General features: G+C 38.2%; 1 protein-coding gene across 7 annotated transcripts in view; it reads right to left on the reverse strand.

Moving 5' to 3' along the window:
* Window positions 1–21,110, reverse strand: part of SLC10A7 (solute carrier family 10 member 7) — a 156,341-nt gene that overhangs the window by 27,274 nt on the left and 107,957 nt on the right. For all 7 annotated transcript variants that reach the window (XR_011324163.1, XR_011324169.1, XM_069780328.1 and 4 more), the window contains 2 exons: window positions 11,618–11,701; window positions 597–762 (listed from right to left, as the gene is read on the reverse strand). Coding sequence is in view for 5 of the 7 variants with exons in the window: in XM_069780328.1 (XP_069636429.1) it covers window positions 597–762; window positions 11,618–11,701 (250 nt within the window). In the remaining 2 variants the exon portion in view is untranslated. The remainder of the gene's footprint in view (window positions 1–596; window positions 763–11,617; window positions 11,702–21,110) is intronic.

Here is a 21,110-nt window from a genome sequence, read left to right on the forward strand (position 1 = left end):
TGGTGATCTGTAAGTGTGTTTTTAAGTGATGGCAAGGATACCAGCAGTCTATTCTCATGTGTATGTTATTTAGGGCTGAACGACTACAGTGCTTCTAAAACGAACTCTGCAAGAAATGTGTTCATCCACAGAAATATATCAACACATTCAAACTCCCAACTAGTTTCTAGGTTTATAATATGGTAAGGAAGAACTATTTAAGTTATAACAGCGTTTTGAGTTACAGCTCAAACCCAAATCTTTCCTTTCTGTTTGGAATGCAGCATCTGTGCATTTATGGTTGTTTAATAACAAAGAAGCCAAAACAGAATGGTCGTAAACACTTGGAAAGTAATACCGTGCCCCTTTAGAAAGGGAGGGCCACTGAGCAATCTCAGGCACACCTAAACAGCAGGGTTCATCCCTCTCTAAATGCTTACTCAATCCCCTAAAAGCATCCCGCCCCTAAGAAGTCTGGTAATCTGGTTTACTAGACACATTAAAAGTACAAGCTCTAGCCCTGTGCCAGTATCCCCACAGCCCCACCATTTCCAGTACATACAGCTCATTACACACCTGAAACACAGATAAAAGAGATGCTTTAAGGCTGAACTTACTTATGAACACTATTATAATCAAGCTAAATTTATCAAGGTCAATATTTGGATTGGCGAAAGTATCACAGAATGTTGTGTAGATGATCATCAGGAGCACACAGCTGCTGATAGTGCCAAATGGAGGCTTCTTCCTTTCAAGCCAGTCCTTGATGTATCTTCGGACAATCTGAAACACAGAAACCAACAGGTTGCCTCTTTTCAAAGATGCAGGGAGCCAAGTTGGGCATCACAAAGTGAATCTGACAGCAGAAAGACACAAAGAGAAGAGAGTAATTTGGATGACGGCCACAGTGGATTTCAAAGCTTCCCTGCCACACAACTCTTCTTCTGGGGAATTTAACATTTGTAGTGCAACTTCCACTGGGCGTCCATAATGAGAGTATATTTTCAAGTACATTCAAATCCATCCTTAATCATGCCAAATGTTCTTTGCTAGCTGTCACTGAGACATGCCCATTAAGCCTCCCCAAAGTTTATCTCCTCTGCTGATACTAATGGATGTATGTAATTATCACAGTCCCCTTTGCATCAACAGACAATTCCAAGTGCAACTTTGGGAATCTTAAAAATCTGACATCTTCAGGAATTTCATGACGGTAGATAATCGAAAGTGATCCATGGAACATTTTAATATTTAAATAGCTAGCGATGCACCAGAAGTTTTTAATTAAATTATAACTCAAGCTTGAAAAGCAAAAGTGCATGTGTTGTGGGAGTTTAAATAATTCAAACCCTGAATATCTAGAGTTTTTGTAAATCCAAAGACAAATGCCATTTGCACGCTTTTAGAATACCAGAATTAACACATGAAAACAAGGAAACCTACTGTACTTAGTGGAACTTTTGCACTTTCAGGAAACAGAATCTGAAGTTGTTTTTCAAGAATATTTTAGAAACAACTATAAATTTTAAAGTAACTTCAATTTTCAAATTATGCCAACTACTACAGGACTAAGCCTCAGCAGATACAATGCATCTGCTGCAGCCCTGCCTGAGGAGTTGCTTTTAGTTTTTCTCTTTACTTTATTCGGTTTGAAAAAACTTTTTAAAGCTTTTATCATGCAGCTGCCACTTGTGTTAATTTTTCAGCAATCACATTATCTTGCCTAATTTCTCCTGAGACCTCCCGATGTTTTCTGTTACCAGGCTCTTACAGAAATAATAGCAGGAGATCCTGCAACATTTCTACCAGAGGACTCTAAAGGTGTCTCGTTACCTTCCCATAGCAGTACCATTAACGAACATCACCACTATCGGTTTAATAATACAGAAGACTTTAGAGGTATTCAAGATTAATATCAAAGCATCATCACCAATGCTACCATAGGACCTTTTCACACACTAACTGCCGAAGCTGCGGGATTGACCTCGCAGCTGTCAGTTTTCCTTACTGCCTTCCCAGCTTGTTTGCAAGTCTCTCAATAGGGAAGCCCTGGAAGGAGCTATCCCAGTGACCACAGCCAAAAGACTTCATCGACCACATGGCAGGGCACAGACTAAAAATTTGGCACATGGGGTTCACGCAAAGCTAAGCAGGCTGAAGACCAGCACTTACCTCCCAGCACTGCTAAGCTGATGAAAAATACGGGATTTGCAGGAAACCACGTAAGGGAATGCTCAACATCCCAGTGAAAACACTCAACTCCAAAATTTCACGCTTGCCAGATGTTAAAGAGAGAACACAACTCAGAATATATGGCCAAACTTCTGAAAGAGCATTCAGTGGAGCTCCTTCAGTCACCTCCTTATAAGCTACCAGGTAGGAATAAGACACCGCATTGATGAAAGAGAGGCAAAAAGGCCGAGTGAAGACATTTAGTGTGCAGTGTGAAAGACATCAAGTGGGAAGACCAGATCAGTCTAATCTGAGCAGATTTGAACTCTGTAATTATCAGAAGCAAAAAGCAAAGCCTTTCACCTCTAAAGTGAGTGTTTTCTAAGGAACTTAAAAAAAAAATCCTATTATCCCCTAAATTAAAGTCACATTGAGGAAAAAGAAAAGCTACTTAAGACCACCTATTTATTTGTGGTCCTTTCAGAAGATTTATACTGAAAGTAACAAGATGTTGAAAAAGAAAAGTGATGGTTAATTATGCCACAGTACAACTTATACTGGAGGTATTTATTATGAAAACTATAACCTTGTATCTGTACAAGGTATAATTATAACATACATGACAATAATACCTGTAAACACATATTTATCATGGACTGACATATAAGAGAAAAAAAATATTTAAAAACAAAACTGCAAGCAGTATTTTCTCAACATCTCCAATCGGCTGTTATCTTCTTTAAATATCCACCTCTATCTAGTCTGGAATTATTGTGAATCAATAACCATAAATATGAATACAGCTTCTTTCTGAACATTGTATTTTTAAAAAAATGACATAGTCGGACCCTGAAGAACTAAATTGTGGCTTCAGGAAATCATCTAATCAACCCAGTGTCATCCTAAATATATACTGTAAAAACACAGACAAAATACATTGTCTCTAACACAGAATCCCATACATTTTCATCTTGTCAAAGGGTTCAGGACGACCTATAATTTCAGAGATTGATTCAGCCTATGATCACTGATTCAAGGTAATCTAAATTCTTGTATAACTTAAGAGGGGAGAAATATAACTCTACAGGTATCTGTAAAAACTCAACTAGATTTTTCACAGGGAAGCTCATCTCAGCTGATTCATTTTGACTGAAAACCAATCCACTTGTTACTTATTTATGCCCTGCAGAGTTGTTTCAGGACAAGGATGCCTTTTAATTCTTAACCCAATTCTGTAATTTTTCAGGGTTAACGGAGAACTTAAAAAAAATTGTGAAGATTTGTAGTGAAATAATGATAAATCCCACAAATACAATAAGGACGACACACCGTAAAGTACCGAGCCAGCCAGTCAGAGAACCTTGTTGTTCTGTCGTGCTGGCACTCTCTGACAGGAAGCCTAATAGAGGTTGAAAAGCCACGAGCAACGCAGACTGAAATGATTAAATAAAGAATCTCATAGGTAATTCGGAGCCTGGGCAGAGATATTAAGCTTCATTTGTCTGCAAACACAGCAAAAGCTATCATGATAATTTTTGCATGTTACAGCCTGTACGAAGGATGCCAGACTCGGGCATCGTACCGGTATGCCACCTCTCAGTTGAAATAACAAAGTCCAGTATTTTGAAGTATGTACCAGTACAACGGGGGACAAGGGAGGGTCAAGCACTGAAGAAACAAGCAGTTGAGAAAATGTCTGAACTGATACTCCTGTGAAAAGATGAACTTACAGCCTGGGGTAGAAATATGAATGACTGACATCTAAAATAGATCCGTCAGACTGGCACACTGATGGAAAAGAGCAAAAAGAGGAGTACTCTTCAGATGCAATAATTCCGTAGTTCCTAGTGAAAGGGAATTCCTCAAATAAAAAATGCAGTTAAAAACAGCTGGGGCGGGGCAGGGAGAGGGAGGCAGAGCTGTTGAAAGAATAATCATTATGTGAAACACAAAAGCATTTTAAAATGTACTTTACAGGGGGAAATGCTGCAGGATGCTACCATGTTGCAGAGAATGTATGCACAATCTCAAGGCCTTGCAACCCGTATCCCTGCTGAGACTCCTGCAGAATTACTTCTGCAAGGAGGGCTTTGGGCCCTCTGGTCCTACGGTAGTGATCACATTAGGTACGATGAACTGCAAAGATTTTTGTGCAGATTTAAATGCCAGTCCCAAAGAGCAAGGAATTCCTGATGGCTGACCTGGAGGTTGCACATGAAAGAACAATGCATGGTGAATCCTTCCCCCAAACTGTGGTTTAGTGGGGAGAAGAAAGGAAGAGAAGCAAAACGTTGCAATAGGTGATATTTTATAAATAACCTGCATGATGAAAGGTGCTGATAAACTCACAGAAAAGTTAGATCTTAAAAGAACATAACCGTGTCCATCAGGCAACTACCTCGTGGTGACTACATCCTGGCAATCTCCAAAGGTTTTTGGAAAGGCATCAGCCCAAATTTGCTTCAAAACAATTCCAGGCTCAAACCTTGCTCTTGCCCAGGATTTAATTTTTAACAACAAAGGAATGTAATTACACATGAATTAACAGTAGTGTCCCCATTTCAATTTAGTTCTTCTACCAGAATGGTTACATCCACAGTATTTTTCCTCCAGACTGCTCCGTATCCTGCCATAACCTCCTTGTCTAAACACCAGCCTCCCTAAGCAAATGGGCTTACTGCTCATATGCTTAATTCACTTAACATCCCCTGTACAAAGAAACACAATCTGCTATTCCAGGAAAGCAGGTAGATAATGCTCATCCGTCATAAGATCATACATGAAAACAGCAGAAGATATATTATAGAAAAACAATTCACTTATCTAATTATACCTTCATAACAGTCACGCTGTATACCCAGAGAAATTTGTCAGTAAAATACAGCTAGAGTGTTTCCACCTGCCTGCTCAAGTGCTGGACATACAAGATAAAAAATGTAATAAACAATGTAATTCATTAATGTTCATTATTAATTGAACTAAATAGGGCAAGGAGCTCCCCTCTATGTATATGGAATGGAATAATTTCTGACATTTGTAATACAGTACATCTTTCAAAAATTATCTAGATCTTCAACTTAATTTTTTTTAAACCCACGAAATGAAAAAAAACTAGGGGAAATGGTTATGAAGTCACTTATTTCTGTTTCCATTATACACACAAGAGTATCTCTTGGTATTTACATCATTACACAAAGTAGATTTTTCCTTATTCTATCAACTCTTTTGGACCGATTTAATCTTTAACAGAATTTACAATGTTTTTACTGCACTTCTGCTCCTCTTGTTTATTATGTATTGGTATGTACTTCTAAATACCTGGGAAAAACACCTGGGGCTTTACCATTTCAACAAAGAAACACAAGTCACTTTTTCCCTGTGTTGAAACACACAAGGAAACAAGCTGAAACTATGCTGGATTGTCACTATACCTAAATGTAGCAGTTACCTTATTTACTTTGTCTTTTAAGGTAAGATTCCTAACTCACTTTTAAGTAATATTTTTACTACTTATAGCAACAGACCTTTGCAATGAACTCTGTAATGCAAAATTTTCTTTTGAAAAGCTTTGAGTCAGGCTATATGTTTGCAACAGTTCAATAACTTCTCAACATCTCTTCTTACATAGTGATGGCAAACCAAGAAAGCCAACGGCATGGAATATTGGGAACTACTTCAGTGAAGCTGGGAAGATACGAAAGGGGGAAAAAAATGGAAAAAAAAGTGAACTAAGATGACAGTCACTGTGAAAATCAGTAGAAAGAATCAGATACTGGAATGGAAGGGAGATTATGCGGGTTGTAGAAATGACATAAATAAGATGGAATATGTGTCACAGATTTCCATAGCATAGCCACCCTCCATATATCCAAGGTCCGCATTGCAGTTCAAATGCACAGACCCTTTTCCAAAGCAGAGCTCATATCACTTCAGCCAGACCCTGTCCTGATAATTTTATATGGACTGTACCTGTGTGAAGGCACGCATTCTCACCTGTTCCTGTATACCGCTATAAAGTCCCAAACTTTGTACTGGTTCACCCACCTTTCTATACCTTCTAGGACATCAACAAATGCTAAATTTATCCTTATTCTACAAAGTGTGCAATCTAACATTTCTTTTCTGAAGATGGGATAGGAAAAAAAAAAAAGTTCTTGCAATCTGGGAAAAAAATCTTTTTTACAAGCATCTTGTTGTCTTTCTTCAGCTTACCAAACTCCCCTAAAAGCTATCTTACTCCATTATGTCAGCCAGTTTACCCCCACGAGACAGCTCCTGACACATATACGCCTTCAAAGCTAGCTTTATGAAACTCACATGAGGCCATTTTCCAAATTAACTTTCACATTTTGGGGTAATTTACAACTGTTGCTTTAAAACCTTACAAACAGGTGCAGCATGACATAAATGTTAAGGGAGCCTGTAGCAGCGGTACATGTTTTCCTCATATTTTGTATTTCTGTGGAGACTAGGTTCTGTTCCCTGTTGGAGTCAAGCGTCAGAAGGGAACGAACTGTGGTCTGAAGGCTGTTTATCTGCCATCTCAGTTTTCTGCAACAAGCTTCTAGAAGTGCTCATCTCCCAGGGTACCACTCCTCCTCCCTGCAGCTCCCCTAGACTTTGAAAAGAAAGCAGGGCTACTTTCATGTGGATTTAAGTTACAAGAACAAAAGGATTTGACACTGTTCCCTTTTTATAACAGTTTCTTTAACTATTGTTTCCCCCACCCACCCACCCACTATAAACAAACATTAGGCTTAGGTGAATAGTACCTTCTACTCCCTAGCAACTGCCACCTACCTTTCCCCTTCAATTTCTTATTCTTTAAAAATAAATACATTGCTAAGCTTTTTAGTCTCAATTTCACTGACAACTTGTATTGCAACACAGCACCCTTTTAGAGTTGTGTTTATAAGCACACCTCCCAAATGCTGATAAGGTTCCTCTGGAACATTTTGGGCAATGATGCAGAAAGCACTTAAAATCCTTTACTTGTAGGACATTGAGATTTTTTTGTGTGACTAGATTCAGCAAGGATTTCTGTACAACTGGCTTAATTTTATAGATTTGGGAAGAAGAACGACTTAGAATCATAACATTAATTTTAGCTTTAGTTAAGGTCTGTTTAATGTGAAGTGCCCACTTTACGCTGGCAGACAAATTACCAATGGGGCAACTAGAGAATGCATGAATGATAATGTACAGACAAGCTTTTTATTATTTATTCATAGAAAACAGTGGGTTTTGGTGTGCTGCTTTGAAAAATGTTCAAACTAGTAGAATATAATGAAAGCACAGTGAAAATTCTATTTCATTAACATTTAATCATAAATCGCTCTTTAATACAAAACATAAAATAAAAGTCTGTCATAAGCATTTAGGTGTAGAGAATGGAGAAAGTCTGCAAAAAGAGGAAAGGAAATATTGCAGTGGTTTTCACTGTTCCTGTTATCTGTCACTTCAGAAGAAAAAAATAAGCAAAGAAACAACAGTCTTCAGCCAAATCTCACAACTGGTCATGGAGAAACTGCTTAAGACATTTCTCGAAACCTTACTGTTTGCTGACTAAAAGTATTACCAACATCTATAGACAAGGAAACAATTATTTTAGCAAAATCATAACAGCTCAGGAGCAGCAATCTTCATCAGAACTCCGCTACCCAGGAAAAGAAATAACCAGAACTTCAAACTGCCAAAGCAAATTAAAAAATCTTTTCCGTGAAATATCTATTACCATGTTTATCATATAACAAGCATTCTCAAATTCCCCTTAGAGGTATACAAGAGTGGTGCACAAATAACAAGCTCTTACACACTACAGATCTTCGAGGCTTATAGAACATTAGATATTTATAAAATACTATAGATTATGTCTCTTTTCAAGACCTCTTGTCAGAGACATCTCATTCGTTACTCTATAAATACAAATGGAATATTACATTATCAATACTGATTTGAGGAACATCATACTGTCAATTAGCAAAACACATCTGAAGACACAGAAGATGCAGGCCACAACATTTTTTTAGGTTTAGACAACCTGCACATCTCTGACAGAGTGATTCTCTTTACTGAAGACCATCTATCAGTAACTGCTATCTCTAAGACTCAGTGCCTTTCTGATAACATAGTATCTTCCTCTTCCTTTAACAGTTCCTTCTTTACCTAACAAATGGCAGCCACCACCTGAGCATAACCTGTACCTGCAGCCCTTTACGCATTTCATTGGCAGCGGCTAGAAAAGTGTGTTTGACTCCAGTCACCGGCAGTCTTGCCACACTGAAAAAATTGTTCGAGAAACAGTAGAAAATAAGCATCAATTACACTATTGTGACTTTTCTCTCCCAGCCATCATTAAAAATTCTGACAAGTCAGCCAAGCAACCAAAACTCTTGATACATTTTGCCATAAAGCAAACAAAAAACCCCAAACAAAACAAATCTAAAAGCACCTTCTCATCTGCTTTGCTTATATCCCAGGGGCTGCTCAAACAGCCAGCTCTGCAGCCTGCTCAGGAAATGAGCGTTTAGGCAACACAGGTTTTCCCAGAGGCGAGATTTTTTTAAAGGAAAATAAAGCCCTTGGAGAATGCTTCCTTTAAGCAGCCTTCTCTGTTTAACACTGCTGTGGATCGAGCGTAAAGCCTCTGTTGATCACAGCTGAGTTAGGAAGGCTGCACAGAAGCAATCCTCCAAGCAGGCAGGTTCCAAGCTCGTTTTTTTTCCCAATCAAGCTCTTTGCTACCAGGTAACCTTACCAGGCATTCTTCCACTGACTTTTCTGCCGAGCAGTATGACTGGGCATGGTAAGGAATTGACACTGTGGGCATGAAATGATAAATTAGAAGTAACTGCTGAAACCATCATTCATGAATTGTGGGCCATTATCTCTTAATGCACCTGGAATCCCAGAGCAAGCAACTTGTGATTCACAAAGCAGTATTATGTTGCTGTGCCGCAGGTTGTGCAACAGTTCAGTAATGAGTGAGTAGTGGTCTACAAACTAAATGCAAAACTTCCCATTTAATCAGAACTGATCCATGTCACCTCCAGATGAAGGGCAAGCAGACCTATCACTGCATCTCTTAGTGTCAGTCCTTTTCTTGCTTATTGTTTTCCCCTGATTACTGCATGTTATTTTTGGATATCCACCTTAAAAAATGGCTTCTATTCCTATCTGGGAAGGTTGGTTTACTATTGTACAGTTCCACCTAATCAAGAAAATCAATTTAAACTACCCTTGGCATTTTTAATCTGTAGCTATCCTTAGCATTTCCTCTCTTCCATATCCTCTGAACAGATAAAATCAAGTGCAGTAACTTTAGAAACAAAGTCTTTATGCTTAGAAGAATGTGAGCTATTTCTGTTGACCATTCATTTCCAGAAACTGCTTCAAATACTTTTGAAGGAGAATCATCCTATTTCTTGCTGAAGTGTATTTATAAAAAACATACTCTTAAATAAATTTGTGATTGAGTTACACAAGCTTTAAGATTCTCTATTTTTTCTTTCAGTCTTCATCAGAACTCCTAAATCACATCTGTTCTCAGTTAAGTCTCATCACAATTCTGATTTTGAACTTAAGATCATTCAGAGCATTTATTTTATATGCTTATTGCTCAATTCATGTTATTTAGCCTTATTATTTAGTGAAGCCAAAAAAACCCCCAACTCCACCAGTTAGCTCACATAGCAATTTCTTGTAACATCCCTCCAAAGTAACATGCCATTATATGTATAGATGAAAGTCCTCTTGAAATTTTGCAATCACTTTGTCTAGCAATCTACCATCATCTTCAGACTTATTACACTGCAGTATAGCTTGCTAATACCCCATCACTATAGGTTACTTTATTGCTAGATCTGCTCCCATGCTATTTGTTTCTTAGAAATTTCCAACTAAGGCTTGCAACTAATAGCTTCCAGTTTTTGGACCTTTCAGAATGAGAGGATTCAAGTGCTTTTGCTTGTCCGCTTTTGGTGGAGACTTAATTTAGATGAGATAAGAATGTGATACACAGGTAGGTTCATCAGCAACCCTTTGTGGTCTTAATAAATAAGGAGATTCTTAGGCATTTAACTCAAAGCATGTGAGCAATTCAATAGCCTTCAGGGACACAGAGGTTATGCCTATTTTCCATATGGTATGGTTACAGCCAGGTTATGCAGGTACTGATGCTGGTGGCTACTGTCATGCTTATCATGCTCATCTTCTTATAAGGCTTTAATGGTTTTTTTTGACCACATAAGAAACAAACTTCACTAGGGCTTCAGTAAGGTACAGTACATGCTAATTTTGAAATGTGCAATTATAGTTTGATACAAGACTGATTGCCTATTCTACATAGCACAGGCAATGACAGATATTCTTAACCTTGTCCAGGGTGCTCCTTTAGAGACTCCACTTTAATTTGCCTACATTTTAACTATGCTTTCCATTTCAAAGCCTGCTTTAGGTTGACAAAATTCAGAAAGTTCCAGCTGAACTCTGCGTTAAACTGGGTGCTAGAATCAGCAACAATACCCCTTGGGAATGAACTGCAAATCCCACTGATACTCCCTTCGTGCATTCTGAAAGCCTGAGAACAACGAATACTTACAAGTATGTAAGAATTAGGCTTCGGGTGTTTTGGTGTCCAAGAATAGTGGACACCTCTGACAACTTTTGGTCTTAATATAGCAACTTACCACCACGATGTGGAAGAAAAAAATAATTAATATTAACATTTGTGAAAAAACAGATACTACAGATACAAGTGTCTCAGAAAATCTTATACTGCAATTAGTATCTTTACATTCAGTGAAAGATTTCTATCATATGCCATGAAAAAATAAGGCTTTGTGTTACAATATGAACAATGAGTATAAAATGAAATATTGAACAGCTGCTCATTCCATGAATATCCAGTGTAACAAATGATAGAGCAGTCATGCAGAAAGAATAGTTTGCAATTGTGCAATTAAAACCCTTATTGTAAAGCATATGCAAAATGGCTCAAGCAGCCTTAATTTTATGATTTCTTAACTTCTGACTGCTTAGCCCTTACATGTTTTTTAATGTTGAGAATTTTTTATTCCTGTAATTAGCAGTAGATACTACGCAGGGAGAACTTCCTTCATCATCCAGGCAAAGGGCATGTGACAAAAGGACTATATAGTATTCTCAAAGCTCATTTGTATGGGGCTGGAATTTCTCACAGTCTGGGCTGCCATTTTTCCCACTTTATGTTCACAAACTCCCTTCTCGATATGCAGTAGCGTATGTTTGTGGTAGTGAGGGACAGATGCTCAATCTCAACAAAGATCAATGTGGCTCCAGGGAGCACTGTAGCATCTTTTCTCTGATATTAGACTTCACTATCCTGAGGCTGTTCCTATGTGGCAGCTTATCAGGTTGCCAGTCTGTCTTTAAGATAGCTCTCTTTATCTTATTTTTTTAAATAAGAATGTATATTTAAAAGACATACCTGTCCAATAATAAGGGGGACTACAACAGTCATGAACAGCTGTGAGAATATAGATGTAAAAGGCACAGAGGAGGATGATCCAAGCTACAAAATAAAAATATACCATTAATATTGCACTTTTCTTAGTATCTGCAAATTTCATACATAGGTATCACACATTAATATACATTTTATTTTACACATAAAAACTTGGAAGTATGTGCACAAACTTGGAAGTATATGTACACATTTAATTGTTAAGTCCCAATAAAACATTTGGTATTCCACAATAACAAAACTAAAACAATCTCTGGTTGATTACTTTATAACCTAAGGTAATAGTTCCATCAATATTCATTTAAATGAAACCCTGCTACACATATATGCCAAGTAAATTATATAAGCATTTGTAGGATGATAGTCTAAAAAGACAGGGAATGAATCTTCCTAACTAAACAGTTAGCTCAACTAACTTACCATTTATACAAATATCATGCAACAAAAATTGGTGTAGTTATTTCAATAAATAAGTAAAAATAATAAAATAATGAAGACATTCACATGTTTTATTTCAATGATGTTAAGAGATCTACTGAAAGTATATAACTGTTCTTTCATTAAGACAACTAAACTGTGACAGGCTTAGTCTTCAAATAGGTGATCTCTTTAATTACGACTGTAAATGCTAAAAATACTTTTTTTTTTAAAATGCGGGTGGAAAAGGTGAACAAGCACAGTGGGATTTTTGCAACCTACTTCAGAATGCTAAAGAAAATATGCATCTTTTATATTCTGATTGGACTTGTTTTATGCTACGTCATTGAAAAGTTTCCTTTCATGTAATTTAACATATATTTAACAGCAACAGAATATACACTAATAAATATATAGTAAGAAGACTGAAATAGCCTTGTCAGAGCTTCCACAGACAACCAATTGCTTCATGATGAGGGTAAATGACATAACATTGAGGATTTCACAGATCCACATTATTTTGTATTTTCCACTTCACTTTAAAGATCCTCAAAACAATGACAGAATTCAGAATCTTTGCAGCTCCATCTAAAAGATACTGATTTCCTAAAACATTCTCACATACGTCATTCTCATAAATTACACTCAGATTGCATTATGCTTTTGACACTTATCTTCCTTTCAAAGCTACCTGCAGGCATGACAGACAGGGTGATCATACAATCTAGTCACTTCCTATAACTCTGCCTAGAAAAATCAACATATGGCCATAAAAATGGGTTTGGCATAAAAACAGATTCTTCAGACATTCAAAGTAAGGAAAAATCAGAAATTTCACATACTGAAGAATTTTACTTTATTCAGAAACGTACAACTGCAACCTTTACCTACAGAAAATAATCTGATGAGAAAACACCAATCATACCACCTTTGCAGTGGTTTACATGTACACGCACTGCTTTTTATAAATGGCATTTGTAAATGTACTACTTGGGAAAATGGTGAACATGCCTACGGTGCTGTCTGTATGCCAGCTGAGCTTTTGGTACACACAAATGGCATCAGAACCGAGAAACAGCACAAAATGGAATTAACTTCTGACACTAGGAAATCATGGGACTTTGAGTGTTGCTTGGTCAGCTTAGAGTTTAAGAGAGTGGGACCAGACCAAATCGACCTTTTCTTTAAACATACTCCACCACTTGCTTTCACATGTCCCTTTCTGAATACACTCTAAGTATAGAGCCTTGGGCAGAACGTATGGGATATGGCTGTTTCCTATGCGTTACCTTAACTGGCAACATCAGGTAAGACTCAGTTTGGCCATTTAATAAATTACAGCATCTCATCCCCATCACCTCCGATTTTAACAATGTGGGCACAGAAGACAGCTGGAGGGGACCTGGAGATGATGCCATCACTGAGACTTTCGGTCTCCAAGTAGGGTGCAAGTGACAGCATTAAGATTAAGGAGCCTGAATTTCCCATGGAGTCAAGAGGGAGAAGTAAAGGCTTGCATTGCAGGGGAAGATTCAGATCACCCACACGAGTACCTGAAGTCAGGCAGTACAGCTACTCCATTCCCAAGGGACATGAGGTTCTCTGCATGATTCCTTGCAGCAAGCGGAGCAGAAAACTCTGTCATACCACTCATGATCTCCTTGTTGTTTTAATTCTTATAAGTAGCTTCTGAAATTTTAAAAGGTTCATAGTTTTTCAAACTGTATTTGGACTTACTTTTTGCTATGTGCTGAGGAGCTAAAAGCATTACTTACTATGTATTCAAGGAAGCTTTTTCAAGTGAAAGTGAAGATTTTTAAACTTTAAAATCTGCTTGGGTCACAGAGGAATGAATCTAACCAAGCAGTCCGCATGCCAGGACCCTCTGCATAGCTTCATGAAACTATGACACTTTAGCAGTGGCTCTTGTGCGCTTTTATAAAAACATTGATTGGACTTCTCTCACTACTCTAAAGTTTTATGCTCTGTGGATGCATAATCAGTTTCTAAGTCAGGAATGAAAAACTGTTCAACAATATAACACACTGCTGAAAAAGGCAGCCATTCAAACAGCAACAGTCTTGCCAGCTTTTTAAAATATTACTTCAAATGGAGTATCTTCAAGCTGTTATGGATTCTTAAGCACTTGGTACATGTAAGGATATGTTTTGTTTGGGGTGTGGGGTTTTTTGTTTGTTTGGCTGGTTTTTTTACATAATTATAAACTGAATTACAGGTACTGTGCTGTGATGCTAAACCAATTTACCTAGGAAAAGTAAAATTATTTTATTCAAAGAAACGATCTTCTATATCAGGATATCAGGGTATGGTTCTTCACCTTGTCAACTCCACCCCACCCATTCAGGCTCATCTCACTGTCATTTGGATCACCAAAAGGCAGATATTTCAGGTAAGCATCTCACCCTGACTACATTTTAAATGAAACAGAAATCCTCATATCAGTCCAAAATGTCAAAATGAATTAAAAAAAAAAAAAAAATTCATTAACCCTCCTTTCGCCCAGAGGAAGCGAGTTCTTCAACTACACCTGGCTTGTAGGGGAAAAAACCTCTCCTTCTTGTAGAAAAAGCCAAGTTTTTCTGCTTCTGAGTCCTCCACTGCATGATCCTATGACCACACTATTTTTGATCCTGTTTCAGTTGTATAGTTAAGAATTATATTCTTCCGCCAGTCTCCAGCACCTTCATTACTTTCTACAGAATAGCGTGGAGCTAGCTTTTTTCTTGGGTCCTTAAGGGGTCCTAACACTCTGCTATACCACACTCAGGCACAGAGGTTTGGAGCAGTGTGCTTGCTAGGCTCTGCCCCGGCTTCACGGATTGCTATGGTATTAAGACTTCCCTGTCCCACCTGTGGTACTGACATTACATCTTCAAACAGACTTCTGAACTTTATTTCCCTTCTGTATATTATGACAATAACTACAGTGGACTGGTTTTTATCAGAATCTATCTGTTAGAGCACGTCTATAAACTCTTGTATTACCTTAATCTTAAATCTATTCCCAGAGAAACACAGAATGTAAGATAAAGGCTGAAGAAAAGAGACGGCAGGAACTCCTCATCACACAGAAGAAAAAGACTTTTTAACCCAGACCCTGGACACATAGTGGCTAAGAATTACAGAATTACAAATGCTAAAGGACCCACAGCTAATGGATGCATAACTTGGCCAGGACTGCCTCAACACTTGCAAAATGCAAACTCATCAGTCTCACAAACATAAGTGTTTCATAGATTCAGACATTGCTTGGGTTCCAGACTTCCTTTGCACTTGGATATTTTTATCACATCCATTTTGACAAAGTAGTGAGAACTGAGGAACAGAGGAAACAAAAAGCTTGGTATAAGATTAATCAAACCTTCTTACACATTTACAAATACTCTGTCTGAATGAGTAAATACGATTTTGCTCAGGTTTTAGTTGGATCAAGCAAAGTTCTGTGCTCCATTTGCTGTCACGAAACAAAGTTTTTTAAAAAAACACTTAGATGATCTGCGTTGCACCAAAATTAGCTTTATGCTAAAATGTCCGATGATATTTGCCTGCCCTCCTTGTTATAATAATCTCCATGCCTAAAAATGAACCTTTCTTCACCGGCCAACAAAACAGAAGAAGTACTGTAAGAACTGGTATAAAAACATCATAGACTCAAACTGCTGATTTATAGCTATAAAAAAAATATTCTGATTGGAATCTCTTCTGGAAGATGAAATGCACCATTCAATGAAAAAGTTACCACAAATTTTCATGCCAGTATATTGTCTATGCTTGTTTTAGAACATTTTTTAAACAAAAGTTTGATACTGTAAAGGGATCGTTATGTGCTATTCTGGATAGCAGCATTTCAGTTAAAAGTTTATTAATAAGCCAGGCCTGCTTGAATAGACTCACTATTCAAAAAAAGACCCTGACAATTCTTGCTTATGAAAAGGCACTTTTCACTTCAATAATCTGAGTGATTTCAGGACAACTCAGATGAGGAGGAGCTGCACCTTCTGCAAGTGTTTGCTGGATATGACTGTAATGAAAGAGAATTCCAGGCAAGTCTTTCCAAAGAATTCTGTTACCATGCAGTACTTCAAACCTGACCTGCAACATTCTTGCTAATTTAGTCCTAGACCTTTCTTCTCAAGAGACTGCCTGTTTTAAAAAAACTCCTGGGAAATTATTTAGTGTGTTTCTTTATGAGTTTGTGGTAGAAACATTGGCTTATTCTTAATTGATGGGCTATATGTAACTGGTTGTGGTAAAAACAAAAAGGAAAACCCAACCAAACAAAAGAAACCTTCCTTGCATAAAACCCAGACAACTCCACTTCCCAGCCCAGACTGCCTCCATAAGCCAGATGCTCCATTCTTACCCTTCTGGCCGCCAGGCAGGTACCACTGTGGGTGTTTCCTCGTCCACAACTGCCACTGACTTAGAAGAAACACACCTCCTACCAGTCACACCAAATTAGAATCCAGTGCCACATGTGCTGCACGTATTGAATCCACTTTGGAGGCAGCTGTCGTTGGGGCCTTACTCTTCCACTGTTCTCCTACAATTAACACATTTCCTCAGGTTGTGTCTTTGTGCTCTTCATACACCATCAGCCAGCTTCAGCCTCGCCATTTGTTGAGCACAGAGGAGAAAACGAGGCCAGGGTGAGAACAGGGCGGAACTGAAAGGAGAGTCACAGGCTGCTCTCTCATGTGAGATGTTTAAGCTTTTCTCTTCCACCTTCAGGTCAGGCTGCTCTGACATTCATGTTTTTAAATTTTGTGTTCAACGCTGTATCGCTGCTTCTGGTTACTCTCATCCAGTCCAGATTCAGCTGTCTTGGAGGCCTGTCTGGACCACCCCATGCACTAATCCCTTTATATCCTGTTGCGGATGACAGCCCCGTTACAGAAAGGACACGGAAGGTGATGCACTTTTGAAAAAGATGTGTGTGGGATCCAGTTCGGTAATGAAGGACAATGAACAGGAGTGACCAGCTGAACTAAGCCCTCCCTTGCTTTGGACTCTTTCCAGAACCCTTATCCTAACCCAGTCGTTGCAGTATGCTATGTTACAGCAGAAAAGCATGCACACCGCCCTCAGTAACCCAGGTACTTGGCAAAGCAGTGAATACACTGCAATCAGCAGTAACTGTAAGCATGCTGAGGCTCTGGGAAGTAGGAAGAGTCCATGCTACTCTATGGGAATGGCGCTGACAGGTGCCTACAAGTTCCACGGTGCCCACCTTTAGATTTCAGGTAGGAGGTTGAAAGAGATGAAACGGTCATTCCCACGTAACATTTCACAGGCATCTAAACAGAGGTGGCAGGTCACTAGGATGTCCTTCCTACTCCACTGCTTTAAAGGCATTCACATGCAGAGTGTTTCGGTATCTTGGCAGGTAAGGCAGAGAAGCTGTGTAAAAGATGCCAGCTCCCAGCGACTGACCAAGAGTCACTGGTACTGAAATTGCCCACCTGTAATGGGTGCTAACAGCAGGAGAGGGAAGGGAAGGGGAGGCATATCACTGAGAACAGAGCTTCTATAGCAAGAGGAGAAAGAGGGTCTGGCATTCAAAAGCAAATAGGTTTCAATTTCCTAGCACTGGCAGAATCGGAGGTATCAGAAAGAGTGTATTTAAATTTTAAAATAAAGCTTTTGATTCTGCCTATCAAAAACTGCAAGTTGTCTCCTGCATCAGAGAAAGGGGCAACAGGTACGACAGAGATCACGTTCAATGGTTTGGCAGTCAGGTATTTGAAGAATAACAATGAAAGATCTATTTGTTAAAGGAAGACATAAGTCTAGTTCTGCTAAAGAAAAGATATGTTCTGGTCTTATGGTATATTTTGCAAATTCTTACATATTCTATATGCTTCTGTGGCCATTGGAATTGATTTGGCACAAATAGAAAAAAAACTCTAGCTGTCTATGTATACCCTCCAGTTCTGTTTCAAAAAAAAAAAAAAAAGAAAAAAAAGAAAAAAAGAAAAATCTAAGTTTCATAATCAGAACTGTGGAAAAAGAAAAGCTGGCTTGGGCAAGGAGACTGTATGTTTTGGGGTTCCCTTGTTAAAGTGATCACAGATGCCTAATCCTGTTCTGCGTTCTCCTATGACACATTAAATACCAAGCCAATTCAAACATACCTGTCAATTTTAAAGCCTTTTATAGACCTGTAAAAATAACCATAGGTATTCTCAATCTGAAATATACCAGAGCTATTCTTCCACTTTACCATGGTACAATGATCTTGAGGGCTGATGTAAAGAAATGAGATCAAGCATAACAACCCAAAGGCATCTAAATGGGGGTTAGGTGATTAACACCCTTGGAGAGCTGAGACTTAAGGACTAGTTCCCCAAAATTTTGCTGCAAACAAGGGGGTGACTAACTGGAAATAAATAGATTAGTAAATACAGGATAATTAAGAACCATGAATATTATGTATCCATGAAAAACGCAGGTGTGACGTACCAGAAGAAATACATCAGTCAAGGTAGGGGATATTTGTGACATTGCACAAGGCCTTGTGAAGAACACTGCGCTGCTGTGTGCAATTCTTATTACCTGGGCTGAAGGAGGAGTTAAAACTGGAATGGATGCACAGAACACCTCAGAATAAGGGATTTGGTTAGGGTTTTTTTTTGCATTTATGTTTTAAAGATTAGAAACGCATGGCTTGTTTAGCCTAGCTGACTGAAGACTGGGAAAGAGGATAGGATTGTACACTATGTCTGAGCCAGGGTGATAAATTTCAGAGAAGTGCTATTCAGGTGTATGATAACATTGGCAACAAAGACAAATGGGTAAAATACCTGTCACAAATACTGGAAATTAGGTTTCTGCTCATCAGAGACACAAGTTTCTAGTAGTGCAAGGTGGAGGGAGAGCAAAAATCCTTACTTTTAAGTTGGATCGTGTTCAGGTTTTGAGATGAATTGCACAGCATGGAAAAAAGGTGGATTGGTGAGTTGGGACGGCATCTTCCTGGTAACCTGGGTCTGTGATCCTGTTAAGATGTGTGGTTAGCTTCTGCTGTGTAGAAGCAGGATGTGTACTTAAAAGGCTCCTCTAGCATGATATAGATGAAAATTTCAAGAGCAAAACCAAGTAGCAAAGAAAGTCCTCCACAGAAATGTTACATATTTTAGAGTCTTCTACCTAGACAAATTTACAGTATTTTGTGTGTGTCAGGAAGAGGGAGGGCCCCTGTTATTCTCTGACTGTTATTTGTATGCAATTTATATAACAAAGCCACAAAAGGTCAATTTGAAAAAGGAATAAAATGATTAAGCAAATATTTCATAGCAGTCATTCAAAAGTTCTGGTTAATTGTAAAGGATTTGGATCAGATTAGAGAGTTTTGTCTTCCCAATGATTAAAGAGAAAGGAAACGGTGAGGTAAATAACCAGGTAGAAATAATGATGCACTTTAAATCTTCCACATGAATGAGTTGATCTGTTAACAGCTAATGCACTATGCTGCCCCCCCCCTCACCCCGCCATAATCAGCCTTTTGTCACATACTAGTGAAATCCATTAGCTGCAACTTCCTTATCAACTTCCAAGGCTTTCCAGCTACTACAATATTTGCATATTTAACAATTCATTTGACTGGTATCAACTCTCATTTACCAAGTGCTTGAGAGGAAAAACAAGACATCGTGTGCAGAAATCCTGTTTAAAAAAATACGTAATGACAGCTCCTTTTAATAAAAAGATTTATCTGAAATACACGGGATTGGAGAATACTTGGCAAAAATTTGAGACGTCTCAACAACTTTTAAAACAGTGTTCTAATTTAAGGATTGTGAGTGTAGGGGAAAGCTTTTAACTTCAGTATTTCAATCAGCTTCTAGTTTCATTCATGCCCTTATTCACCAGAGATTTTATTTCACTTTTCTCTGCAATACTTGCAGAGAATTTCCTTCACTTGTCTACTGAATTCTTTCAGCAGTGCTACTTTCTAGTACTTATGGCATCATCACTACAATGCCACCATAAAAATACCTATTATAAAATTCAGAAATTTGAGAGGGTATCAGAAAAGAAAACATCACTGAATAAATCAAGAAAAGGAGGGAGCTGATAAAGCCTTGGGAAGATTCCGTTTTGACACAAACGTCATGGTAATCTTCTTTGGTAAAACAGCAAACATGGAAGGAATGCATGACAGTTACATGGAGGTTTTTGCCAAGTGTATTTTTAAAAATACACATGAATTTTGCATTGGATCTTTAACATTCCACATTAACTGGTTTGCAGGCATGCTTCTGAAGAATGTAAAGTACATAAAAATGCAAAACCCTTACTTATCTCTAATTTTCTTTGATGGCTTTCAATAAAAATACACAGATTTACATACCTTGAGTTTTGTTACTTTGACAGCTAACTAGATGTGCTTCCAACAACTGAAGAGACCACATCCGTCAGGCATTGAGTCTCAACAGCAGGGGTAATACCAAGAAGGTGGCAGAGCTGGGATACTGTGCCATAAAAACCGCAGCATCACATTTGTCTCCAACAGGTGTGCAGATGACTGACTTCTTGTATTTTGATACTAAATACAACCAACAAAATCATAAACTTGTGTGGCTTTGTTATCAATTAATATGTACAATATGATTGAAATAACCAGGGAGCTGCTAAAGTCCTGTGTACAACCCCCATCAGCTAATATTTAAAATAGGGAAACAATAACTAGACATGATTTAGGAACTAACTACTAGACAATGGAGCTTTAAGTTTATGTCAGAAAAGGTAATGAGTCGTGGTTGGTCAATAAACCTGAAGGACTGCCAAGATTAGGGAAGAAGTAGGTAAAAAGTAATTTCTACAGGGGGAGATCACGACCACCGCCTCACTGACCACCTACTCAAATGATACCACCTACTCAAAAGAAGACAACGAAGGAAGAAGACAGAGTCAGCGCACTACTTTAAATGAGAGGTGAAGAAGAAAGAACCAATCATTAAGGGAAATAATAATGAATATGTATTACTTAAGTATAAAAATGTGGGAATTTTTGAGA

This window comes from Haliaeetus albicilla, chromosome 1 (genome assembly GCF_947461875.1).
Source record: "Haliaeetus albicilla chromosome 1, bHalAlb1.1, whole genome shotgun sequence".
In the NCBI taxonomy this organism is placed as follows: domain Eukaryota; kingdom Metazoa; phylum Chordata; class Aves; order Accipitriformes; family Accipitridae; genus Haliaeetus; species Haliaeetus albicilla.